This window comes from Danio rerio, chromosome 17 (genome assembly GCF_049306965.1).
Source record: "Danio rerio strain Tuebingen ecotype United States chromosome 17, GRCz12tu, whole genome shotgun sequence".
Classification (NCBI taxonomy): Eukaryota; Metazoa; Chordata; class Actinopteri; order Cypriniformes; family Danionidae; genus Danio; species Danio rerio.
Window position 1 is genome coordinate 48,941,255 of NC_133192.1, and position 23,898 is coordinate 48,965,152.

General features: G+C 37.7%; 1 protein-coding gene and 1 long non-coding RNA gene across 10 annotated transcripts in view; one reads left to right on the top strand and one right to left on the bottom strand.

Moving 5' to 3' along the window:
* ktn1 (kinectin 1) overlaps positions 1–23,898 on the top strand; it is a 75,773-nt gene that overhangs the window by 28,908 nt on the left and 22,967 nt on the right. For 8 of the 9 annotated variants that reach the window (NM_001309329.1, NM_200081.2, XM_005158886.3 and 5 more), the window contains exons 7-24: positions 556–678; positions 1,430–1,542; positions 3,656–3,800; positions 4,165–4,240; positions 6,355–6,563; positions 6,649–6,717; positions 6,804–6,841; positions 11,147–11,237; positions 11,327–11,395; positions 11,480–11,508; positions 13,217–13,307; positions 13,454–13,522; positions 13,633–13,670; positions 13,794–13,884; positions 20,239–20,342; positions 21,503–21,572; positions 21,694–21,734; positions 22,021–22,111. In NM_001309329.1, the coding sequence (NP_001296258.1) occupies positions 556–678; positions 1,430–1,542; positions 3,656–3,800; positions 4,165–4,240; positions 6,355–6,563; positions 6,649–6,717; positions 6,804–6,841; positions 11,147–11,237; positions 11,327–11,395; positions 11,480–11,508; positions 13,217–13,307; positions 13,454–13,522; positions 13,633–13,670; positions 13,794–13,884; positions 20,239–20,342; positions 21,503–21,572; positions 21,694–21,734; positions 22,021–22,111 (1,557 nt within the window). Of the gene's footprint in view, positions 1–555; positions 679–1,429; positions 1,543–3,655; positions 3,801–4,164; positions 4,241–6,354; positions 6,564–6,648; positions 6,718–6,803; positions 6,842–11,146; positions 11,238–11,326; positions 11,396–11,479; positions 11,509–13,216; positions 13,308–13,453; positions 13,523–13,632; positions 13,671–13,793; positions 13,885–20,238; positions 20,343–21,502; positions 21,573–21,693; positions 21,790–21,917; positions 22,112–23,898 lie in introns of all 9 variants that reach the window. The other variant, XR_012392640.1, reaches the window with a different exon arrangement.
* LOC141378413 (uncharacterized) lies at positions 36–3,659 on the bottom strand. The gene is made up of 3 exons (XR_012392990.1): positions 3,175–3,659; positions 2,334–3,127; positions 36–2,236 (listed from the first exon to the last, which is right to left on the bottom strand). It is a non-coding gene; the product is annotated as an uncharacterized lncRNA (long non-coding RNA).

The window sequence follows — 23,898 nt, forward strand, 5'->3', positions numbered from 1 at the left end:
TTCTTTTTAAGTAGAGCATTATAGAAGATATGAAGCTAATTATGTCGTCTTCGGTGATTCATACAACTCAAGTCAGTGTCAAAATCGGTCTGTGCAAGAAACATTTTGTACAATGAGAAATTTAGAACATTGGACTCTTGGAGGAAAAATTTTTCACTATTTATTGCTTACATTTAGGTTTAATTGTTGTTTTTGTTACTAGCAAATAACCAAATAACACAAAGCAGGGTTGTAAAGACCTCAGTTAGGTAAGTTACCAAAACTAAATTAGACTTCATATAAACCTGTGCATATAAAATTTAATTGCGTAATTATGAGAAAATGCTGTGAATGAACAATTCTGACATTGATAATGAACTATTTTAAGTACTATTCTTTATAACACTAACTGTTGAAAGGGTTAAAATGCTTAAATCTCTTAAAATGCATTATTAATTTGAAGCCCTTTTTTTGCAAAGTGCCACATAAACACTGTAGTTGTGATCGAAAATCGATACCATATAAATTGAGCTGTGTGAGCTTTATTTGATACTAATTTACTGAATGGGATTTCAGGAGCTGCAGGCTGAGAAGCAGAAGACGGGCCGCGTGGAGTCTGTGCTGCATGAACATCGTGTTGCCAGAGATAAGGACATCATGCAGGCTAAAGCTCAGAGCTACCAGGAGATGCAGATTAAGGTAATCAGTCTCATTGACCAATAAAGTGGTCAAGCAGACTATAGGCAGATTATAGCTTGTTTTCCACTGAGCTTCATGGTGCTATATAGGACAGCGCAAAATTATTTCTGTTTTCAAAACAGCATATCATATTGTGCCAATCAGGGATGAACTGAATTTTCAGCAATCGAAAAATTAGACAAAAATGGCATTTTCGGGTTTTAGACGACAGTATGAGCCAAAAAAATGTTATGCTGCTCCCAAGTGCCTTACTGAAAAAGCAAAGTTTGCCCAAATAACACATAGACAAGAACTTTCTATGTAATAATTATTCCTGCTGCTTGCAATAATGCTACTGTGCTGTCATGGCATTGCTGGTAAAATGATCCCTCTTGAGTAATCATTGACAATAAAATGTGCTTATTTTATTGACGTTTTTTTTTTTTTTTAATCAGTATAATCTAAGCTAATGGGTTCAATTTAAAAAGTCATACATGCAGTATATTATTTAATAAAATAATCTAAAATTAATACAAAACATTTTTGTAGGAGTGGTTTTGGGTTTTTGGCATTCAGAATTTTCTCGTTTTGGCCCAAAAGTTTAATTTCGATGCATCTTTAGTACCGAATTTTTGTTATTCTCCTGTCTGATTCCTGAAGAGTGAAGCTAGCTGGACACAATGGTCTTTTGAAAGCACATTAGAAGGCAATGTGTATGTAGTATGGTTATGTTTAAGTTCATTCAATGACAATTGAGCTTTTTTCTCTGCAGTTTCAGCAGATAAGAGAACAGCTGGATGGTCAGATCGCTCGACTGCAGCAGGAAAATGGTATTCTGAGAGATGCAGTGGAGAGATGCTCTACCACCAATCAGATGGAGACTAAGTGAGTCCCGCCAGGTCTCTTTTGGTCCAGTTGTAGTGTTAGTAAAGTTATTATTTTTTTTACACGAAAACCACCTTCAATTAGATGCCTAGCTTTATCTGTCTGTCTGTTCTCCCAAACCAATCCATCCATACTTCCCAATCCATTCCTTCCCTCCCAATCCATTCCTCCCTCCCAATTCAATCCATGCCAATCCACTCACTCCCAATTCAATCCAGTTCCTTGCCCCTCCCATATTAATCCATCCATCCCCCCTTCCTCCCTCCCATTCCAATACATCCCTCCATCCCAATCCACTCCCTCCCACTCTCTTCCAGTCTATCCCTCCCAATCCAATCCATATGTCCGTCCCCTCCCAATCCATCCATCCATCCCCTCTCAATCCATTCGTCCATCCCCTCTCAATCCATTCGTCCATCCCCTCTCAATCCATTCGTCCATCCCTTCCCCATCCATCCATCTCCCCCCAATCCATCCATCCTCTCATAAAATCAATCTGTCCCTCCCTTCCAAACTAATCCAATCAATCCCTCCCAATCCACTCCCTCCCACTCTCTCCCAATCCATTCATTCATCCATCCATTCATCCATCCATCCATCCATCCATCCATCCATCCATTGAGTGCCAGCAGGGGCACTCAACCTGCGATCTGTGTTGGTCCTAACACAGCAGTATATTGATGGGGAATCTATACTGCTCCGTGAGCGCTGTCTTTCGGATGTGATGATAAACCGAGGTCCTGACTCTCTGTGGTCATTAAAAATCTGCCAAATCGGCCAAATTTTCCCACTTGCCTCTGTCTATCATGGCCTCCTAACCATCCCTATATCACAATTGGCTTCATCACTCTGTGTCCTCTCCACCAATCAGCTAGTGTGTGGTGTGCGGTCCGGTGCAATTTGGCTGCCATCGCATCATTCAGGTGGATGCGGCACACTGGTGGTGAATGTGGAGATTCCCCTCGAATTGTGTAAAGTGCTTTGAGTGTTCAGAAAAGCGCTATATAAATGCAACTAATTATTATACCCTCCCAATCCAACCGTCCATCCCATCCAAATCCATTCGTCCATCCCCTTAAAATTCATCCATTTATACCCTTCCAATCTATCCATGCCTTCCCAGTCCATCGCCTCCCAATCCAATCCATCCCTTTCATCCCAATCCATTCACTCATCCCCTCCCAATCCATCCGTCTGTCACCCCCAATCCAAACCCTTCCAATACAATCCATCCATCCATCCATCCCCTCACAATGCAATCCATCCGTCTGTCCCCTTCCAATCCATCCATCAGTCCCCTTCTAATCTATCCGTCAGTCCCCTGCCAATCCATCTGTCCATCTCCTGCCAATCCATCCATCCGTCCCCTGTCAATCCATCCATCCATCCCCTCCCAATCCATCCATGCACTCCCAGTCTATCCATACCCTTACAATCCAATCCATTCATCCCCCCCTAATCCATCCATTAATCAATCCGTCCTTCCCCTCACAATCAATCCGTCCCTCCGCTCCCAATCAATCCGTCTATCCCCTCCCAATCCATCCATCCATCCCTCCCTCCCAATCCATTCATCCATCAATCCCTTCCAATCCATTCATCCATCCCCTCCCAATCCATCCATTCATCCACTCCCAATCCACCTGTCCATTCCCTCCCGATCCATCCATCCCAATCCAATTTATCCCAATCAAATCTATTCCGATACAATCAATCCCAATCCAATCCATCCCTCCCTCTTAATCCATCCACCTCTATCTCCCAATCCAAAAATATTTTAAACATATTTTATTCACGATTCACTATTTTATTCACATCATCAACTTTCAAAAATGAAAGTTGCTGCTCAGATAATACGGTAAAAAATTAAATTATATCTATTTCTTTGGCTCAGACACAGAATGCAAAAATAATGACAGATTTTACAAGAATTATGAGAATTAAGGGAAAAAAGAACCAATGAGAGTCCTTCTGAAAAAAAAAAAACTTCACAAGTTACATTGTGTTATTAAGGAATATCAAGAAAAATGAATGATATTTTACGATGATGTGGCATCTTCAGAAAGTTCAAATGTCGAGTTTAGTTGTCATTTGATTATTATTGTGTTTTCAGGCAGTCATCTGAGCTGAATAAACTTCGTTCGGAATACAACAGCCTCATGAAAGAGCTAGCAGAGACCAAAAACAAGCTTCAGCAGGAAGAGTTGCAGCGGAAGGGTCTAGAAGTGAACTACAAGCAGAATGTGTCCCAGCTGGAGGTGCACTTCACATAACACCCATAAAACCACTGCACAATAAACACTTTTGATCTGACTCCTGCTGTCAGTACACCACATGAGACATTACACCATAAATTAGCGGTGTTTTATAATGTACTTGCACTATATATTAAACTACGTCAAATAGTCACAAGCTGTGCCAAGCATTCAGACAAGTTTGGCAATTGATTAGTATTTTCATTTACAAGGATTCATTTTTATTTCCCCTATGCCACTAGTGGCTGAAAACATTAGGTTTTTGCAGTATAAGGGGCTCTTGAAAACAGCTGAACTCATCTGTTTTAGTTTTCACTACTGTTATTTATTATTCCCAACACTAAAAGAGGTCTGTCTTTTACCGCAGGATGCCAAACATCGTTGGGAAGATCTGCAGAACTATTTGCACAGTGTAAATGCAGAGAGAGAGAAGATTCAATCAGGTAAACACGGTAGAAATACTTTTTTTTAGATATCTTGGAACAGATTTTTTGAACAGGGTAAAATTAGCAGATGAATGTAATCCCCGTAAAAGTGCAGATGAGTGTGGAAAGTTCTGTCGATGAACTACTGACATTGAGCCATTAAAATAACAGACCCAGCCAGATAATTTTCATAAAAACCAATGCAAATTGCTTGGAGCAGTGCAAATTGCGGTTTTGAATAAAACCAAATCTTAATCTGTGGCATTCCAAATAATAATCTTTATGGAATAATATAATACAACACACTACATATTGAAACATGGTTGATGTTTTTTATAAAACTGTAACCGATTAAATTGCTTATTTTATTGGACTTCAAGTCAGCAATTTATATAACACTTTAGTGTTAGTTGTTGAATATTATCTTACAATCATAAATATTGCGACTTTAAGGGCGCCTTTATAAAGAAGAAGATACCTAGGCTTAGTCAAATAATGAGAGATCGCTATGTGAAAATTGCCACACCATGACAAAAACTATAGAATACACAAGACATGTCACTGGTATAGTTTTGAATGGGGAAAAGTGTAACGTCAATATGTCGAATGAAGCCCCGCTTTCTAGTACAAGAGCCAATCACTATAGACTGTCGTTTCTCCAGCTAGGAGCAGACGTGTGGTTTTACAACAGTTTGGTGGGCAACAAACACTGGAATCTCAGCGAATACTTGCTTCACAGACATAAGACATATATCCATATAAAGCTTGTAATCTGTACTTTTAAAGGAACCTAGTGCACTTGAAAATAAAAGTTTTTTTGGTTTTGTAATCTATATGAAACCAAAATGACGAACAGTTTGTCCTGACAAACGCACATCACTTAACAGCAGCAACTACTCAAACGCCCACAAACTTGTAAACAAAGAATTACTATTATCTCTGGAGGAGATTCACCATCAAGACCAAGTTGTGAATTACTTCAGAAGAGCAGCACGATCAGGTGAAGCATTATTCAGAGGGTGATGATGTAGAATGGCCATAAATGAGGTTGATGTTGTGAACTTGTTCCTTTCGAGGGCGCATTAGCTTGGGCACCCTGAATAAATGCAGATTTAGTTTGATTCACATTCGGTTTAGACACTAAACTGAGACAGATTTTGCTTACTTTTATTGGTGATTTCAAGTATGTAATATAATCATTAGCTTGGCAAACAGTTTTGGAGAATTTGATGATTACCCATTCAGACAGAATGCCCGAGCACACTGAAAAGAGGTGTTTTAAAGATGCAAAATGTCTTGCCCTAAAGGGACTTTGATCATAAGCTCCAGACACCATTGTTTCCTCATAAATTTGGAATTCTGAAATTCTGTAAGTGCAAAACCCCGATGAAAAATAGTGTTATCAGAACACAAAACAGACTGTTGCGTGATTCACGGAGCACACCCTCAAGATTTGTATGTACTTTAGGTCACGTTTTACTCATCCGGACCTGACGGGCAGCTGTATCATCAAGAAATCATCAGTCAAAACATAGACTGATACTAGAATGTTGCTCTGGGATCATTAATATGCATGCTCCAGGCTACGGTTGATATGCTACAACATTCTTTAGTGAGACAAATTTATATATTTTTTTTTAAGTTTATCTGAGTTTATATTAAAATGACTATATATGGGACTTTTATTTTGAAAACGGGAGATGCAGATTTTTTTTTTTATGTTGCTATGCATTGACTTCATGAGCCATCTGTTCATAAGCTCATTGGAACACTAAATACAACAAAACAGTACAAACAAAAGCCACAGTACGTTTGATTTGTTTTGTTTCGACTTAACAAGTAATTTATTTATTATATAAAGGCCCACAGTGGCTGCTCCTACCACAGCATATTCAAATTTTCTTTTGATCTTTATCATCGTTTTATCAGGAAGTGACAATTTTTTAAAATCTTTGACACATTAAACGAAACAGTACTTTACTCGCAAAGGTTTTATGCTGTTGTTCATTTTTGCGCATAAATCTGGTTTGCATCCTTGGATGTAAACAGCGCTATTGACAGGAGCCATTGAGCAAAAGTGCCCTCAGAAGTGTAGCACCACCGCTTAACCTTTTTTTCACTGTCTATTCCAGAGCTGCAGAATCAGATAATGGTAGCGGAGAGCGAGATGGCCAGTAAGAACAAGGAGATCCAGAGTCTCCACAGCAGCCTGAAGGACACGCTGATGTTCAAGGATCAGGAGCAGCAGAAGGTGTTGCAGCTAGAACAGCAGGTTCGGCAGCTGTTAGAGGCCTCGCAGCGCTCCATGCAGCCTGATGACCAGCTGCAGGAGAAAGTCCAGGTGCCTCCTCTAGACACTATATACTACAGAAGCCAATTCAATAGTTATATCAATGCTAATAGTCACATTATGTCACTCTTTACAGGATCTTCTAAATGAAAACAAAACGCTCAAGGTTCAGATTGATAATCTTCAGACTCAACTCAACACTCAGGTATGTGTGTGGGCTGGTAGATGCGGGTGAATTTGCCTCTGTTTGTTGGTGGACATTAATTTGAGTATTTTTGTCCTTTCTTTTAGGCTACGACAGTATCACATTTTGAGGAGCTCCAAAAACTGTAAGTCATCAGCACAAAGCATTCTTGTTTTAGCATTTTTTTTCAGTGTGAAACACTAAGGCCTGTTTCATACTGCATATATAGTTGCCGGTTAGATATTAATGATCAAACTGATCATGCGTAACAGAGGAATTGCTCCACGAAATGTTGAAAATGTGAATTTGTTTGGTGTTAAGTGCTGAAACCAAGGGTTATCACGGTACCAAAGTTTCTGTATTCTTTAGCAGTGAAAATACACAGTTCTTGGTACCAATTTCTACAAATAATAAAAAAACCACACTAATTAAACAACCCAATTTTTATATTAAGTAAAACTGCTGTCAAACTATCAATTATGGAAGAGGGAGCACTTCACAGAAATTTTAACTGTAATCTTTGTAACTCTTTAAAATCTAAAATAAATTATTGTCATCTATTGATGTTTGCTATTAAAGTTTTTTAAACGAATGGTCCATTAGTTAATGTTAATGTTTACCAATGAACAAACAATTAGGCCCAATCCCAATCCTACCCCTTAGCCCTACCCCTTGTTTTGTGCATTCATGTGAAGGGGTAGGTGTGTCCCAATATTTTTTAGCTTGAAGGTGTAATGCTAAAGAGAAGGGCCAGATATCCCTTGAAATAGATTTGTTAGCACCTTACTAGAAACCAAGGGGTACGAAAATTTCCCTAAACACACCATCTACAACAGCAACGTTTCTGCACACAAATTATTATTATTATTATTTTTTACAATATTAAGGATTTTTACAACAAAAAATCACATTTTATCACATTCATTGCGGGATTCGTGTTTTACCATCATGCTTTTTAAAAATAAAACAATAAAAACAGCTACATTTCGGTATCTATAATCCCTAATAATAACTCCTGTATGATAGTCTCAGAAAATACTTTTACAATTGTCACTCGATGACTCTAATATCCTGTCAGAAAAGTCTACCTTTTTAAGGAAAAGAATTACCTTTTTACAGTGTCTGGTATGTCCCATTTCTTTGGGGTAAATTTAAAGCACTTCCCCTTCACATTGTTTTAAGAACCAAAAAGCAGTAAAAAAAACACCAAAAACAGTAAGAGTGTCAAAGCAGCCAAAAGTCATTCATTTTCAATGAAAGCCGGCAGCGATAAATGACGATAAGCGGCGAGAAGCAGTGTGCCGCGTCTTCGCCGTTGTGGGCGTCGAGGAGAGTTGAAATCAAAAAACTTAATGGTAATGATTTGGTTCAGCGGCAAGCAATCAGAATGAAGAAGTTCACTGCTTGAGAGGAGTCCAGAAAACACAGACCTGAAAAACTTTAGTTCCGACCACAATAGTTCCCAAGGGTTTGATTATTGCGGTCGTCGGATTTCCAATTATTTGCAATGTTTTCTTACAGGAACATGCATTAAATAAGTTACTGGCGAGTTACTGATGTGCATTAATGTTAAAGTATTTATCTTTAAAAAAGCGAAAAAGGGAATCTCATGCGACAGTACAAAACAGTATTGCTGCTTCAGGATATTTCAGACATATGGACATATTTGATAATTAAGTGGAGCAAAGCCTCACCACAAGCTACTTGATCTTCCATTGTTAAATGAATTTGGTAAAAAGTGTGCAACATTTCACACTAGAAAGCACATTTTAGGCAGAAATGTAACTGATATGCTGCAACAGCCCCTTTAAATACGAGATCAATGTATCGAATTTTGACGCTCTTGCTGCCGGAGCCAAATCCAGACAGTGTGTTGCCAGGGCGGCCAGAGCGACCTTTGACGCTCTCGCTGCCTTTTGGTGTGAACGCACAGTTAGTAATTAAGTTATTATATCTTCATTAGCCTTAAAGTTATTTAAGGTAAATAACATTAATTCATGTTCCCGTGCATTAACTAATGTGAAGAAGCACAACTTTTTCTTAAAATTCCTAATAGATTGAACGATTATTAATAAATGCTTAATAAAACATTGTTCATACTTAATGTTAGGAAATACATAAATTAATGGACCATTATTCTGTAAAGTTACCAAAACATTTTAATATTATGTTATTTTGTGTATTCATTTAATATTATGTCAAACGAATAAGGGAAATAAATGAAAAAGGAATTTGATAATTGGCCTAGAGCGGGAACCCATAGCGTAAACTATTATTGTGTTATGCAGTTGCGTGGCAGTCAACCAAACAGCAATAGAATAGCAATAAAAAACATTTTACTTAAACAGTTTGAAGCTACTTTTTGTGGGATCCACTTAGCATAGATTAATTGTGGTAAAACATTTAAATAAGAAACCCTTTTTCCAAATAAACCAGACAAAGATTTTATTCAGAAAATGTTTGAATGGACTTTTTTTTTTAAACGGGTTCTCCAGGAATAATATTAACATTATTTTAATTGTAGGTCAGGATTTTGTAATAGTTTGCTGATTATTGTTATTCATTTATTTTATATGTACTGTATACAGGAAGAAAGACCAATTGTATTAAATGATGAAATGTAACCTGAAATGTAAGGATGGCCTTACACAAAAAATAAATATCCAATTTAGATAAATACATTTCAGTTTGGATGAAGGTGTAAAGTAGTAGCAATAACGTGTTGTAATAACACTCAGTGGCCTTGCAACATTCATTACATCATTTATGGCCCATCTGTTATTGCTTTAAATAAAAAATGAAGCCAATCATTGTTTACTCACCCCAGCATTATTTTACTGCCTTAAGCGTCTCTTTATTTTTCTTAACTCAGAAGGATGTTTGTAAATTAATAAAGTCCTGTTCAATCTTGTCCATCCAGTGGCTGTGAATAGGGGGCAATATTAAGGTCCAATGTGGCACACACTATGTTCCAAGATAACTTCTTATTGTATATGATAGACTTTGGTAGAAAGCAGATGCAAGTTATTATTTGTTTAAAAATTCGACATTGACTCTTTTTATGCTCGATTTACACATTAATGAGAATAAACTAGCACCACGCAGCATGCAAAACACACAATCAAACCATTTGTGTAGCTCAGTATACTCAATTCCTAGTGAAAGATCCGTATTGTTTTTTATTAGGTTTCTAATAAAACCTTATAAAAATCAATTTCTTGACTAGAAATCCACTAATAAACATGTTACCTTCAAGAAAAGTACATAGTACATTTCTATTATCATATAAACTGTTGTGTAATAAAAGTTGTGTCTTGCACAAAGACAAATAATTTATTTTTTGTTAAATAATACACTGCATTTCAGTTTGTAGTTCAGTTGTATCTCCATAACCCAAATGTATTGCAGGTGTCATGCAAAGACCATGCTTTGATACTTTTTAAAAATTTATTTTGGAAGCGTAATGAAGGTCGCTATGCAGACAAGTGTGAACAGGACTTCTTTTTTTTATTATTTCTCTTGTGATATAAAAAAGAAAGCAACACGTAAGGCATTACAACAAAACCAGGGTGAGAAAATAAAAAAATGGTGCCTCAGCTCTTATTTTTGAGTGAACAGTCACATTAAAATGCTCAATAGTATATTATATATCCTTTAAATATCGAGTTTACTAACCTAAAATATGGAAATAGCATGTGCTTGCACGCTAGTGTAGAAGCGCCATGTTAGCTTAATGTTGTTGATCAGATCCTGTGCTAATTAGCTTTCAGTTGCAGAAGCTGCTTTCAAAGCTACTCATAATTTAAAAGACATTTCTTTCACTTGTTGACTTGAGGAAATATTTGTATACTTAATATTATATTTATTTAACTCTGCATTGACCTGCCCATAAATGATCAATTGAGGTTTTTTTGTTTTTGTTTTTTTGTTTACGAATGTCTCTTGCTCACCGAAGCAAATGTCATCAGAAAAACAAATGCAGTCAAATGGTTATAAAGTGGAATATTCAGAGTTTCAGGGTTATTTTATACAGTTGAATTCAGAATTATTACAGATTTTTTTATCTTTGCCATGATGGCAGGACATAATATTTAACTAGATATTTTTTAAGACGCGTCTATACAGCTTAAAGTGACATTTAAAGTGACATTTAAAGTCAGGGCAATAGGCACATGGTTGTATAATGATTTGTAGACTGACAAAATAAAATATTGCTTAAAGGGGCTAATAATATTGACTTTAACATGCTTTTTTAAAAATTAAACACATTTATTCTAGCTGAAATAAAATAAATAAAACCTTCTCCAGAAGAAAAAATATCATAGGAAATACTGTGAAAAATTCCTTGCTCTGATAAACATTATTTGGGAAATATTTAAAAAAGAAATTTCCAGCAGGGCTAATGATATTGACTTCAACTCTACCTCATCTTTTATGCGTCTCTCTTTAGCCTGGCTGAGAAAGAGCTGCAGAGGAAGAGTCTAGAAGATTCCCTCAATGCCGAGAGGAGCAGCGGCGCCAGCAGGGAGACCAACATGCAGGCGAGTGTCTCCAGCATCGCTCTAGATCTCTTCACTTACATTGAAGCTTGATGTTATAATGAACTCATGGCTGTTTCTGCCCTCTGCAGGCCATGCACAATGAGAACCACACACTGAAGGCCGAGCTCCAGAATCTGCAGGCACAGATTTCTGAGAAGGTACTGTTTCGGTTGCTTTCCTAAAGTTATTCATGGAATGTAAATATTAACTCACGACAAGGTTTGTGTTTTCTTTTTCCACAGGTTGTATCTGTGGATCAACTTCAGCAGAGGTGAGGGCTTTTATATATATATATATATATATATATAGTTGAAGTCAGAATTATTATTAGCCCCCTTCAAATTTTTTTCTTTTTTTTTTATATTTTCCAAATGATGTTTAACAGATTCTGGAAATTTTTACAGTATGTCTGATAATAATTTTTCATTCTGGAGAAAGTCTTATTTGTTTTATTTTGGCTAGAGTAAAAGCAGTTTTTAATTTTTTAAACACCATTTTAGGGACAAAATTATTGGCCCTATATTTTTTTCGATAATCTACAGAACCAACCATTGTATGCAATGACTTGCCTAATTACCCTAACCTGCCTAGTTAACCTAATTAACCTAGTTAAGCCTTAAAATGTCACTAAGCGGAATAGAAGTGTCTTGAAAAATATCTAGTCAAATAATATTTACATCAATACAGTTATTAGAAATGAGTTATTAAAACTATTATGTTTAGAAATGTGTTGAAAAAAATCTCTCCGTTAAACAGAAATTGGGGGAAAAAATAAACAGATTGGCTAATAATTCAGGGGTGCTAATAATTCTGACTTTAACTTCAACTGTATTGAGAGAGAGAGATGAAGTTGAAATTATTAGCCCTCCTGTGAATTTATTTTAATTTCCCAAGTGCTGTTTATCACAGAAAAGAGCATTTTCATAAAGTTTTTAAACATAATAGTTTTAATAACTGATTAGTAATAGCTGATTTGTTTTGTCTTTGTCATGATGAAAGTATATAATCTTTCTAGTCATTCTGCAAGATGCTAGTATTCAGATTAAAGTGCCATTTCAAGGCTTAGTTAGGTTAAGATTAGGGTATTTACTGTAGGCAAATCATTGGACAACAGTGGTTTATGTAGCGAATAAAAAACTAATAATATTGTTCTTAAAAATGCTCAAAATAATATTAAAAGAACATTTTTTCCCCAGCCAAATTAAAAAAAAATAAGACTTTCATTAAAAGACTTCATATTATCATATTATGCACATTAATTATTCATCTTATACGTGTGCGTTTGACGCAGAAGTATAAATAAGCCTTAAAGGTGCTGTTGACTTGAAATGTTCACCAGATGTTGAGAACAACCAAAGAAATCCATATATGCAAAGAATTCAAATCTAATTAGTTTACAAATGAAGTTATGCTTAATAAAATGAAATGATGCATGGAAAAAGGATTGAACACATGAAGAAAGGGAGGTGTAGAAAGGCAGTGAAAGACCAGACAGCAGCTGAAATCTCTCAGTAGTTTTTCAGTAACCCCTCTGCCCTTTGTCATTGTACATTTCATATTAGCTGCTTCAGTCCAACATCTACATTAGCAGGATAAAACCAAAGTGGACATTTCAGCAAGACAATGATCCAAAACACAGCCAAGCAAACTCTCAAATGCTTTCAGAGAAAGAAAATCAAGCTGTAGAATAGCCCAGCCAATCACCTGGCTTGAATGCAATAGAAAACACAAATTAAAGATCAGATTTGATAGACGAGACTCACAGAACCATCAAGATTTTTCCTCTGTTGAAGTCTGTGAAAAACGCACACTCGAGCAATGCATGTGACTTCATTCTGCACATGAAAGGCGTCTTTCATTCAACACATTTTTTAGGAAAACTTTAAAGTTTTTGATCCACTTCAAATGTTGTCCTTTATTGTTTGCATTGACTTGATCTCCTTTTTTTATTCATCCATTGTTGTATTATGTATCTGTAGTCTTCAAAAACGAGATGAGAAGACTAGAACGGTTGAGAACTTGCTGGAGACTAGCCTCATTCAGGTGGCCAATAAGGAAGATGAATTAAAGGTGAACTAGACAGCCTTATATTACCTTACCACGACTAATTTATTTATTTTTTTTACATATCTGCATGCATTTGTATATATTTATATATGTGAACTGTATAAGTATGTTTAATGTATTATTTAAGATTTTATTTGGTTTTTTAACAGGTGGTAAGAAATGAGTGTGAAGGTTTGAAACAGCAGCTGGAAGCAGTACAGAAACAGACAACAGAACAGGTAGAACAGAACAAATATGTAATATGTAGAGGAGAGAAATTCATTATTTATTCCCTGCCAAAAGCTGCCCACTCACGTTCTTCCTCATTCCACTCAATTTTTTTCCCCAGACGGTGTCAGAAAAGGCATTAGAAGAGCTACAGCTAAAGTAAGTCACGTAATCATGTCTAGAGATTTTCATTTGAGTTATACAATAATGCCATTTGCTGATGTACGAAAAGCAGCACAAAATCGAGGCCGAACATGAGATGAATTGCTTCAACTTTGGCAGGATTCAAGAGAAAGATGAACAAATCAAATCGGTCGAGGGAAGTTTGCAGTTAGCAGTGAACAAAGAGTCCGAAAGAAAGAAGGTAGTAGAGGTGAGTGTGTTCTGTATGTACTGCTCATTTAGATATTTCATTGCTCTAGATCAGTGGTTCCCAATCTTTTTTATCTTGCGGCCCACACAAAACATGCTTGTGTTTCTATGGTCCACCTGCTATTTGTGATGGGTTGGTAACTTACAATCTGTATTGAACAAACTGCTAATGATTTGAATAAACATCAAATGTTCATAACAGATCACCAAGCCCAAAAAGATTTTTCTCGCAATATTGAAGTTTTGTCCAGGTCTATATCTAGCAATGCATGTTTTCACCATGTAGAAACAGACACCTGTGTGTGGCGATTGCATCGCTTGCTGCTTTTGCAAGAGAAAGAGCCTTAATAATGTGTCCTTGTTGCTTCTGTTAGTTAGATAAAACCAATTTACCCTCTTTTTACCAATTCATCATAACTTTTTTTAACATGTGTCTATTTTGTGGGAGGTAATTTTAGGCATCCACAACCTGTGCAAACATCTTATCAGCTGCACCACAGTTTGCTTATCAAATCAGGTTCTGTGAGTCTCTTGCGTTTCCATTATTATGCCGAATGGTTCTAAAAACAGGCAGGTATATTTTCAGTTGTCCAGCCTGGAACTCCACAGCACGAATACAAATCATTTTAGGCCTGGATTTTAGTCATGGACAGACAACCTTTCTAAACCGTTCTGGACTTGTAGCGTGCTTGTTTGTGTGGCATCGCCACTCTGTTGCCTGGCTACCAATTTTTTCATACGTGGCTAAGTGGAAGTGAGCTATTTAAGTAAATGTCAGGGGAAAATAGGAAATAAAAAATATCTGATTGTTGTCCATATTACTGTTTACATCACACTCATTTTACTCTAAAGAGTTTTGTTATCAGCACTGCAGTGGAAAATTTAACCATTTTTGTGCTGATGGGAGCATATAAGCATGGAATTAAATGGTTAAGCAAACAGAACCGTTCAGCCTGGTAATGGAAAATCAGTTTATGTCAGAGGAGCAGTTAAAACCAGCAAAGAACTGGAACACTGGGCCCGTTGACAGCCATGTGTTCAGCAATAAATACGTTTTAAAGTAGGCAAGGCAAGGCAAGGCAAGTTTATTTATATAGCACATTTCATACACAATGGCAATTCAAAGTGCTTTACATAAACAAGAATAAAAGAAACAAGTAAAATAAAAATAAAAACAAATAATAAAAATGCATAAAAACAAAACAAAACATAAAAACAGGTAAAATGTGATATGAAAGAATGAAGAAGAAGAGAAAAACATGATAATGCAATCTGTCGGACGCAGCACAGTGCTCATTCAGTAAAGGCACAGCTAAACAGATGTGTTTTCAGTCTTGATTTGAATGTGCCTAATGTTGGAGCACATCTGATCATTTCTGGAAGCTGATTCCAGCAGCGAGGGGCATAGTGGCTAAAAGCCGATTCACCCTGCTTTGACTGAACTCTTGGAACTTCTAGTTTATATGATCCTAAAGATCTGAGTGATCTGTTAGGTTTGTATTGAGTGAGCATATCTGTGATGTATTTAGGTCCTAGGCCATTTAGTGATTTATAGACCAGTAATAATACTTTAAAATCTATTCTGAATGTAACTGGTAGCCAGTGTAAAGACCTGAGGACAGGTGTGATGTGCTCTGATTTTCTGGTTCTGGTCAGAATCCTGGCCGCAGCGTTCAGGATGAGCTGCAAGTGTCTGACTGTCTTTTTAGGAAGACCAGTGAGGAGACCGTTACAGTAATCCACCCTGCTGCTGATAAAAGCATGAACAAGTTTCTCTAAATCTTCACTAGAAACAAAGCATCTGATTCTTGCTATGTTTTTGAGATGATAGTATGCTGATTTACTGACTGCTTTGACATGACTGTTGAAACTCAGATCTGACTCCAGAGTCACACCAAGATTCTTGACCTTATTTTTTGTCGTTTGACCTTTAGTGCCAAGGTACGCATTTACCTTGAGAACCTCATCTTTGTTTCCAAACACAATCATTTCAGTTTTCTCTTTGTTTAACTGAAGAAAGTTTTGGCACATCCAATTGCTCATTTCATCAATGCATTGGTAGAGGGTGTCAATGGGGCTGTAGTCATTAGGCTGTAAGGCTAGGTAGATCTGAGTGTCATCAGCATAGCTGTGGTAGGAGATTTGGTTCTTTCTCATTATTTGGCTTAGAGGGAGCATGTAAAGGTTGAACAGGAGAGGTGCCAGAATCGAGCCTTGTGGGACTCCACACGTCATGGGTGTCCACCTCGACCTATGGTCACCTATACTGACATGGTAACCTCTACCTTCTAGGTAAGATCTAAACCATTTGAGGACCGTGCCAGACAGCCCAACCCAGTTTTCCAGCCTATCCAGAAGTATGCTGTGATCGACAGTGTCAAATGCAGCACTGAGATCCAACAATACCAGCACTGTTATTTTACCTGAATCTGTATTTAGGCGTATATCATTGATTATCTTTATAAGAGCGCTCTCTGTACTGTGATGTGCTCTGAAACCAGATTGAAAATTGTCTAAACACCCCCTGAAGTTTAAGAACTTGTTGACCTGGTTAAAAACAACTTTTTCAATGATTTTGCCAATGAAAGGGAGATTTGAGATTGGCCTGTAATTGCTCAATAGGGTGTTATCCAGGTTGCTCTTCTTCAAGAGGGGTTTAACAACTGCAGTTTTAAGTGAGGTTGGAAAAATCCCTGATAGAAGTGAAGCATTTACCACTTTTAGAAGATCCATTTCTAAACAGGTAAACACCGTTTTGAAGAATGATGTGGGGAGCGTGTCAAGACTGCAGGTTGATGTTTTCATAACTTGCACAATCTCTTCTAAAATTTTGCTGTTAATTGCCATGAAATCAGACATAATGTCTGATTTCTTAAGTTGTGGTTGAGCTTGTTTGATATCGACACAACTTGACTGATTGGATGAGCTGATTGCCTTTCTGATATTATTAATCTTATCAGTGAAGAAATGAGCAAACTCATTACATTTGCTTTCAGAGAGGAGCTCACTTGGAATCTGACTGGGGGGGTTTGTGAGTCTCTCTATCGTTGCAAATAGTGTACGAGCATTATTTAGGTTGCTGTTTATAAGGCTTGAAAAGAAAGTCTGTCTAGCAGTGTTTAGTTCCATATTAAAGGCATGAAGACTGTCTTTATAGATGTTATAATGGACTACTAGTTTCGTCTTTCTCCACATACGCTCAGCTTTTCTGCACTGCCTTTTCATCATTTGTACTCTCGGTGACCTTGTCCAAGATCCCTTTTGCCTGCCAGTCATCTTCTTGACTTTAACAGGAGCGATGTCATTTATGACATTCTCAATTTTAGAATTGAACAAATCAAGGAGAGAATCAACAGAATCTGCAGATATACTTGGTGCTAGCGATATAGCCTTCATAAACTGCTCACTAGTGTTTTCATTTATGCATCTCTTTCTGACAGAGACAGATCTGTCTTTAATAGCTGGAGTGATCAATATATCAAAAAAGATACAGAAATGATCAGATAGTGCCACATCCTTAACAACAGTTGATGAAATGTGTAAACCCTTAGTTATAAGTAGATCAAGGGTGTGTCCACGATTGTGTGTGGGTCCTTGAACATGCTGAGTCAGATCAAAAGTGTTAAAAACAGTCATCAGTTCTTTTACAGCATTGATTTCTGGATTATCAATGTGAATATTAAAATCCCCAGCAATACTAAAATAATCAAATTCAGAGGTTACTATTGATAACAGCTCTGTAAAATCATCAATAAAAGCTGGAGAATATTTTGGAGGTCTGTAGATAATGATCAGTAAGATGCGTGGAGACCCTTTTAGTGCTATACTCAGATATTCAAAAGACAGATAGTCACCAAATGACACTTGTTTACATTCATACACATCTTTAAACAGGGCAGCAATGCCTCCACCTCTCCTATTAACTCTAAAAACACTCAAAAAGTCAAAGTTTAAAGGAGCTGCTTCATTCAGAACTGCTGCGCTACAACTGTCATCCAGCCAAGTTTCATTTAAAAGCATAAAATCAAGGCAATTTGTGTTGATAAAATCATTGACTAAAAGAGACTTATTGTTGAGCGATCTTATGTTTAAAAGCGCTAACTTAACAGTTTTAGCTGTTTTTTCTATAGTAGTCTCAGATCTACATTTAATAGACACCAGATTTGAATGATTTGCTAAACGGCCTGATGAAGTCTTTGGTTTTCTGTCACTTAACACAACACATATCTGCTTAGAGAAAGCTACAGACACACTGGGTTCCTGCTTGTTCTGAAAACATTTGATAAAGACACTGTTATCTAAGCAGGTCCCCGACACACATCACAGAGAGCTCTTGTGTTCACCAGCTGAAGATGGGGCGTTGTTGTTTGGGCCCTGGCGGTGTGATCGGAGGGCTCTTCCAGGTGGGCTCATAGGTGGTAGTGGAGCAGGCCGCTTTTTGGTTGGTAACTGGGGGCTTGCGGCAATGGAGTGTGAAAGTTTAGTTCCAGCATACACCAGTTCCTCCATCTTTTTTGAAAAACCCAAGAGTGGTGAACACTGTGACAATGAGAACGTGTCCGGTGACAGAGGCTGTGCATCTGGAGATTCTGTCTGCAGAAATATGTTTTTCTGAGGATCATTTTTGAGCGACGAGACTTGATGCTGTTCTGATGCGTCACAGTCTGCCTGTGTTGAGCAGAGGGCAACTGATAGTGTCTCTATCAACATTGGGTGTTTTGGCTGCGTGGCATTATCACTGTCCTTGGGTGATTCGTCAGCCACAAGTCCACTCAGGAGCTGATTTGAAGTCCTGTGGTCATCTGGACATTTGCTAGGTGTGTGTTTGCAATTCAGTTCAGTGGCATACACAGCTGATGGATGATTGAGGGAGAAAAGAATATTGTCCTTTAGCACCTTTGCACCAAGTTTGTTTGGATGAAGGCCGTCTGATGTAAACAGCTGTCTTTGGTTCCAGAAGAGATTGAAGTTGTCGATAAAATTCAGTCCTTTCTTGTTACATGTTTTCTGTAGCCATACATTTAGACCAAGAAGCCGTGAAAACATATTTGTCCCTCTTGCAGGGAGTGGTCCACTTATGAACGGCTGAACCTTCAATCTTTCAGCTGTTTCCAAGAGCTCAGAGAAATCTTTCTTGAGCAGTTCTGACTGTTCCTTCCGAATATCATTCTTCCCCACATGGATGATAATCCGTTTTGCCGTCTTGTGCTTTTTCAGAATTTCCTCAAGCTCTTTGTTTACATCAGAAACTGTTGCATGAGGAAAGCAGTATGTCATTGTAGATCTGCTCCTGAAATTCTTGATAATTGAATCTCCTACGACTAGTGTTCTTATCTCAGGTGCGATCGGAGCAGAATGTCGCTGTCTAGTCGGCCTTGAGCCTCTGTTCCATGCAGAATTAGTTGCTGAATCATGCGATCTCTGTCTGACTACATTTGGGGATTCTTCACCCATATTACTCAAAACTTCATATCTGTTCTGAAGCTGTATTTGAGTCCGAGCTGTATTTGGGGTAGAAGACGCTAATGCGGCAGCGTATGATCTGACCCCTCGAGTACCCTTTGGTCTCGCACCTTGTTTATGCCAATGCTCATTTTCAACAGTTCTTTTCTGTTTTTCTGTGCTCAAAACAGTAGCAGGAACAGATTTATGGGACTCACCGGCTGTGTGCTGAGAGAATCCACAATGAAGCTGAAGTTCTGGTCGGATCGCAAGCAACTTCGTTTCAAGAACTGCAATCTTTTGTAGAAGTTTGTGGCAGTTTGTACAGCAGTGAGAATCTGAATTAATCCGATCCAGAGGCATTTTCACAGCCGTGTCTTCCCGTCTCCGGAATGTAAGCAGCTGATAGCTGGTAGCGGGAGGATTGTTTAGACGGTAATTCCTTTCTTGTTGGTATAGCTATATTCCAGAAAGTTTGTAGAATCGATGCTGATCTTCAAGCCGTGTTGTTTGAGCACTGTGCTGATAGGCTCAAGTTAAAATTAGGGTATAAGATATAAAAGCAAGAGTGCGAAGAGCGGAGCAGTGGGCAAAGACGTCCGAACAGTAGCAAAGCAGGAAGTTCAAAAAAAAGTAGCAGTTTGATATTAAACCAATTTGTGTAATTGAATTGTTAACCCATAGTAGCAATTTATTACTTATTTCTCATTTATTATACATCAAATTATGACTACATGTTACACATATTATAATATACACACATAATTTTTTTTATTAATAACAGCTGGCGGCTCCGCTTGAATTCCTTCATGGCCCACAGGTTGAAATCCACTGATCTTCGATGTTGTTTTGCTTATGCATTAACATGATGTGTTAAAGACTGGTGCGTATGTGTGTGTGTATGTGTCCACAGGATCTACAGCAGCAGGTGGAGGTTTTAACCGCTGAACTTGCCCATCTGAAAACTCAGGAGTCAAACTCAGACTTGAGCGCTAAACTCCAGGAACTTCATGCTCAGTATGTTTTTCTCTATGGGCCATTTTATTTGCCAGTAAATTGCAGATGGAAAATGCAGAGCAAAATCAGTTTTTAAAGCACTATTATTCTTCCTGTCCAGTCCTCAAAATGTGGACTTCATCACATTGTAAAAATAATGTGGGATTCTTGCCATTAATTTAGCCACATAATTGCAATGCAAAGGTAGAGAGAAGCATTATTAAGTGTCCTTAACTATTCAATTCACCTTTATTTGTATAGCGCTTTTACAATGTAGATTGTGTCAGAGCAGCTTCACATAAATGGTCATTGTAACTGGATCAGGGTAGTTCAGTTTTAGTGTTTATGTTCAGTTTAGTGAGGTTTGAAGTCATTACTGAGAGTCCAAACACTGAAGAGCAAATCCATCGATGAGTAGCTTTTCAGATCCTGAACCATGCAAGCCAGTGGCGACAGTGGAGAGGGAAAAAAAAACTTCACCAATAGGAGAGTGAAGAAAAAAAACTTGAGAGAACCAGACTCGGTCGGACCCGACCATTTTAATTTCTACGCTGGCCAAACTACTATGTACTTACATCAAAAAATAAATTCAATGTACTTACTGTGTTTATAATGCAATTGAGAACACTTGTGGGGCTTTTGAGTTGGGATAGGGGTTGGGTTATGAACAGGTTTGGTGGCATGGGTAGGTTTAAGGGTGGGTTAAGGTGTAAGGGATGGTCAACAGTGTATTTACAAATGTAGTTACAAAAGTTAATTACATACATGTATTTAATCAAGCATAAGTACACAGTAAATACATGTATTTACACAATAATAATAATACATTGTAACAAACTATTAATTCCTGTTTAAGTACATATTAGCTAAGGCCACTTAATATAAAGTGGGACCGCACAAATAAACATCAGGTATTATTGATTTAACTTTTTAGCAGCATGGTCTAAGCCAAATTTGGTGAAAATTGGGCTAACAATCTATAAAGAGTTCAAAACAGCAGATTTTTAAACTAATTCAAGACAGTGGACAGGATGTTGTGTCATTCTATATAGGTTGTAAATAAAACAAATTTATTGTATTGTACAAATATTATTTTAGAGCTTAATTAAGTAATTTGAAGATAAAGTATCTTACGAAACTGTATGAAATCTGCAGTTCAGTGATGCATCTGTATGTCATAGGTTAACAGCCAAAGATCAGGATGTTGAAAGACTCCAGAGAGAATTGGAGAAAGAAATGCAACCGAAGCAGGTGAGAATGCTTAAGAACTTGAACTCCGGTGTCAAAGAAAAAACTATAACAACCTACTAATGCTAAACTTCAGGTGTACATTTGCATTGATGCAGCCATTTATGTCTCCCTTTTCCTAAAGCAAACTGTTTCAGCAGCTCCCAGTCAGGAATTATTAACAGCGTAAGAATCACATTCTTTAATTTACAGCAGGAATGTCAAACTCAATTCCTAGAGGGCCGCAGCCCTGCACAGTTTAGTTCCAACCCTAATTAAACACACCTGATCAAACTAATTGAGTCCTTCAGGCTTTTTTGAAACTTACAGGTAAGTGTGTTGGAGCAGGGTTGGAACTAAGCTGTGCAGGGCCCTCCAGGACTTGAATTTGATATCCCTGATTTACAGTTTGTGTGGATCTCAAACACCTTCTAGTATAATGTCCTTTCATAATATACACATCTGTCCTTAGGCTGGCGGAGAAGGATAAGCGGTTATCTGATGTTCAGGAAGAGCTGCTTGAGTTGAGGGAATCTGTGGAGCTTCATCGAAAGAAGAACAATGTAAGTTGAAAGAGGTTGAACCTGTTTTTGCCTAACAGCTTCTTTTTCTGTAAACGAGTGGGTAGCATCCAAGCTTTAGATTTTCTTGTCTAATGCACATTCTAAAGAGAATGTAAACCTGACCACATGCTGTGTGTCTGTACACCTGTGAAGAGTAAATTCCTTACAAACTTTTTAGTGTGTAAAACCTAGTTCACACTACAGGAATTTAAGCCGACAGATTGGGCTTTGATCTTAAAAATATGTAAGTGCTTGTCGTTGTGTGAACTATGCTTCAAAAGAGGCTCGCTGACAAAAAGCCAATATCTAGCATGCTAAATATTCCAGACCAGTCGACCGACTCTACCCCACATGGGGTCAGATATAGTAACAAGCTGCAGCAAATGTGAGAGCAAGTCATGGCCTTACTGGCCGTTGGCGATTAAGTTAACTTGATTGTTGTTACACATTTTTGTAATTGGATTGAACACAAAACAAATAGGTAGTCCTAAAAACCTCAAGAATTGTTGGTTCAGCTCATTTGAAATAAGTAGTTTGAACAAGCAGCAAAATTGAGTGTATTTGAGTGTATTAAAGCCACGTCTAGCAGCTGAACTTTGCAGATCAGCTGATTGAAGAGGCTTTCAAACTCTCCCTTGAACGCTTTCAGAAGGATTTCAAACATTCTGTGACAGTGATGTCATCATCATCATCATCATCATTACACAGCGGCCAATACACAGCAATTAAACTCAATTACACACACGGCCATTACACACAATACACAGCGGTGTTCTGCTCTTTAGGATGGCTGTTGTTTGGGTGCTACACAGTTTGTTGGGTGACAGATTTGTTGCCATATCATGTAGTGTTTGACTCTTGTGGATCATTTATGTAGTGTGACATTCCAGTGATTTAAAGACACAATAAGCAAGTTATGCTGTCTGAACGGCACACTTGTCTTCCAATGTCTTAAGTCATGTAGTGTGAACTAGGCTTCAGTGATAGTTTTGCCTTGCAAAGAGATTTGGGGCAGGTTTCTGGATCAAAGGTGGACTAGTATGACATTTAAAAGGGTGGTTGACCCAAAAATGTATATTTGCTGTTAATTTACTCATTTCATTCAAAAAATAGGTCAATCTATTTTTTTCTTCTTTAGTTGAACAGATTTTTAGCTGAATTTATATGGTCCTTTTTGTTCAGTGGATCTCAACCAGAGGGTCGTAGCTGGAAACTTAAGCCTGAGTTATACTTCTGCGTCGAGTGATCGCTGTTCCTCACATTGCACATCTTGCATGTAGCATTCTGTTCTGCAATCACACTTTTAAAACACTAGTAGCCAGTGGGATTTTTGTTTTACCATCAAGTTTCTTTGCCAGTGTTTTGGGTTTTTGTTGAAAATGTGTGAGATGCTAATTTAGAAGACCCATTCAGGGAAGGCGGGAGCCACCGAACGTTTAACAACTTGAATCACAAAGTAAAAAACAAAAGTATCCATCTGGAGCTCCTTCACGGGACTCAACACTTGTAAAACACTCTATCTCTACTAGGCTACGTCTGCTCTCTTGGCCTCGGCCACACTTGTTACCACTACTAAGCTGATCAATCACAGATCTTGTGCCCCGTGTCATCGCAACAAGTAATTACATATTTTGAGAGATGCGCATCAGGTTATGCAGAAAGCTATGCAACTGTGTAAAACTTACGTTAGGCCTACTGCATGCATTTGACGCAGAAGTATAAACTGGCGACATCAAAGCAATGATTTAATTTTAAACAACTAAGTATTAAAATAAGTTTAGATTACT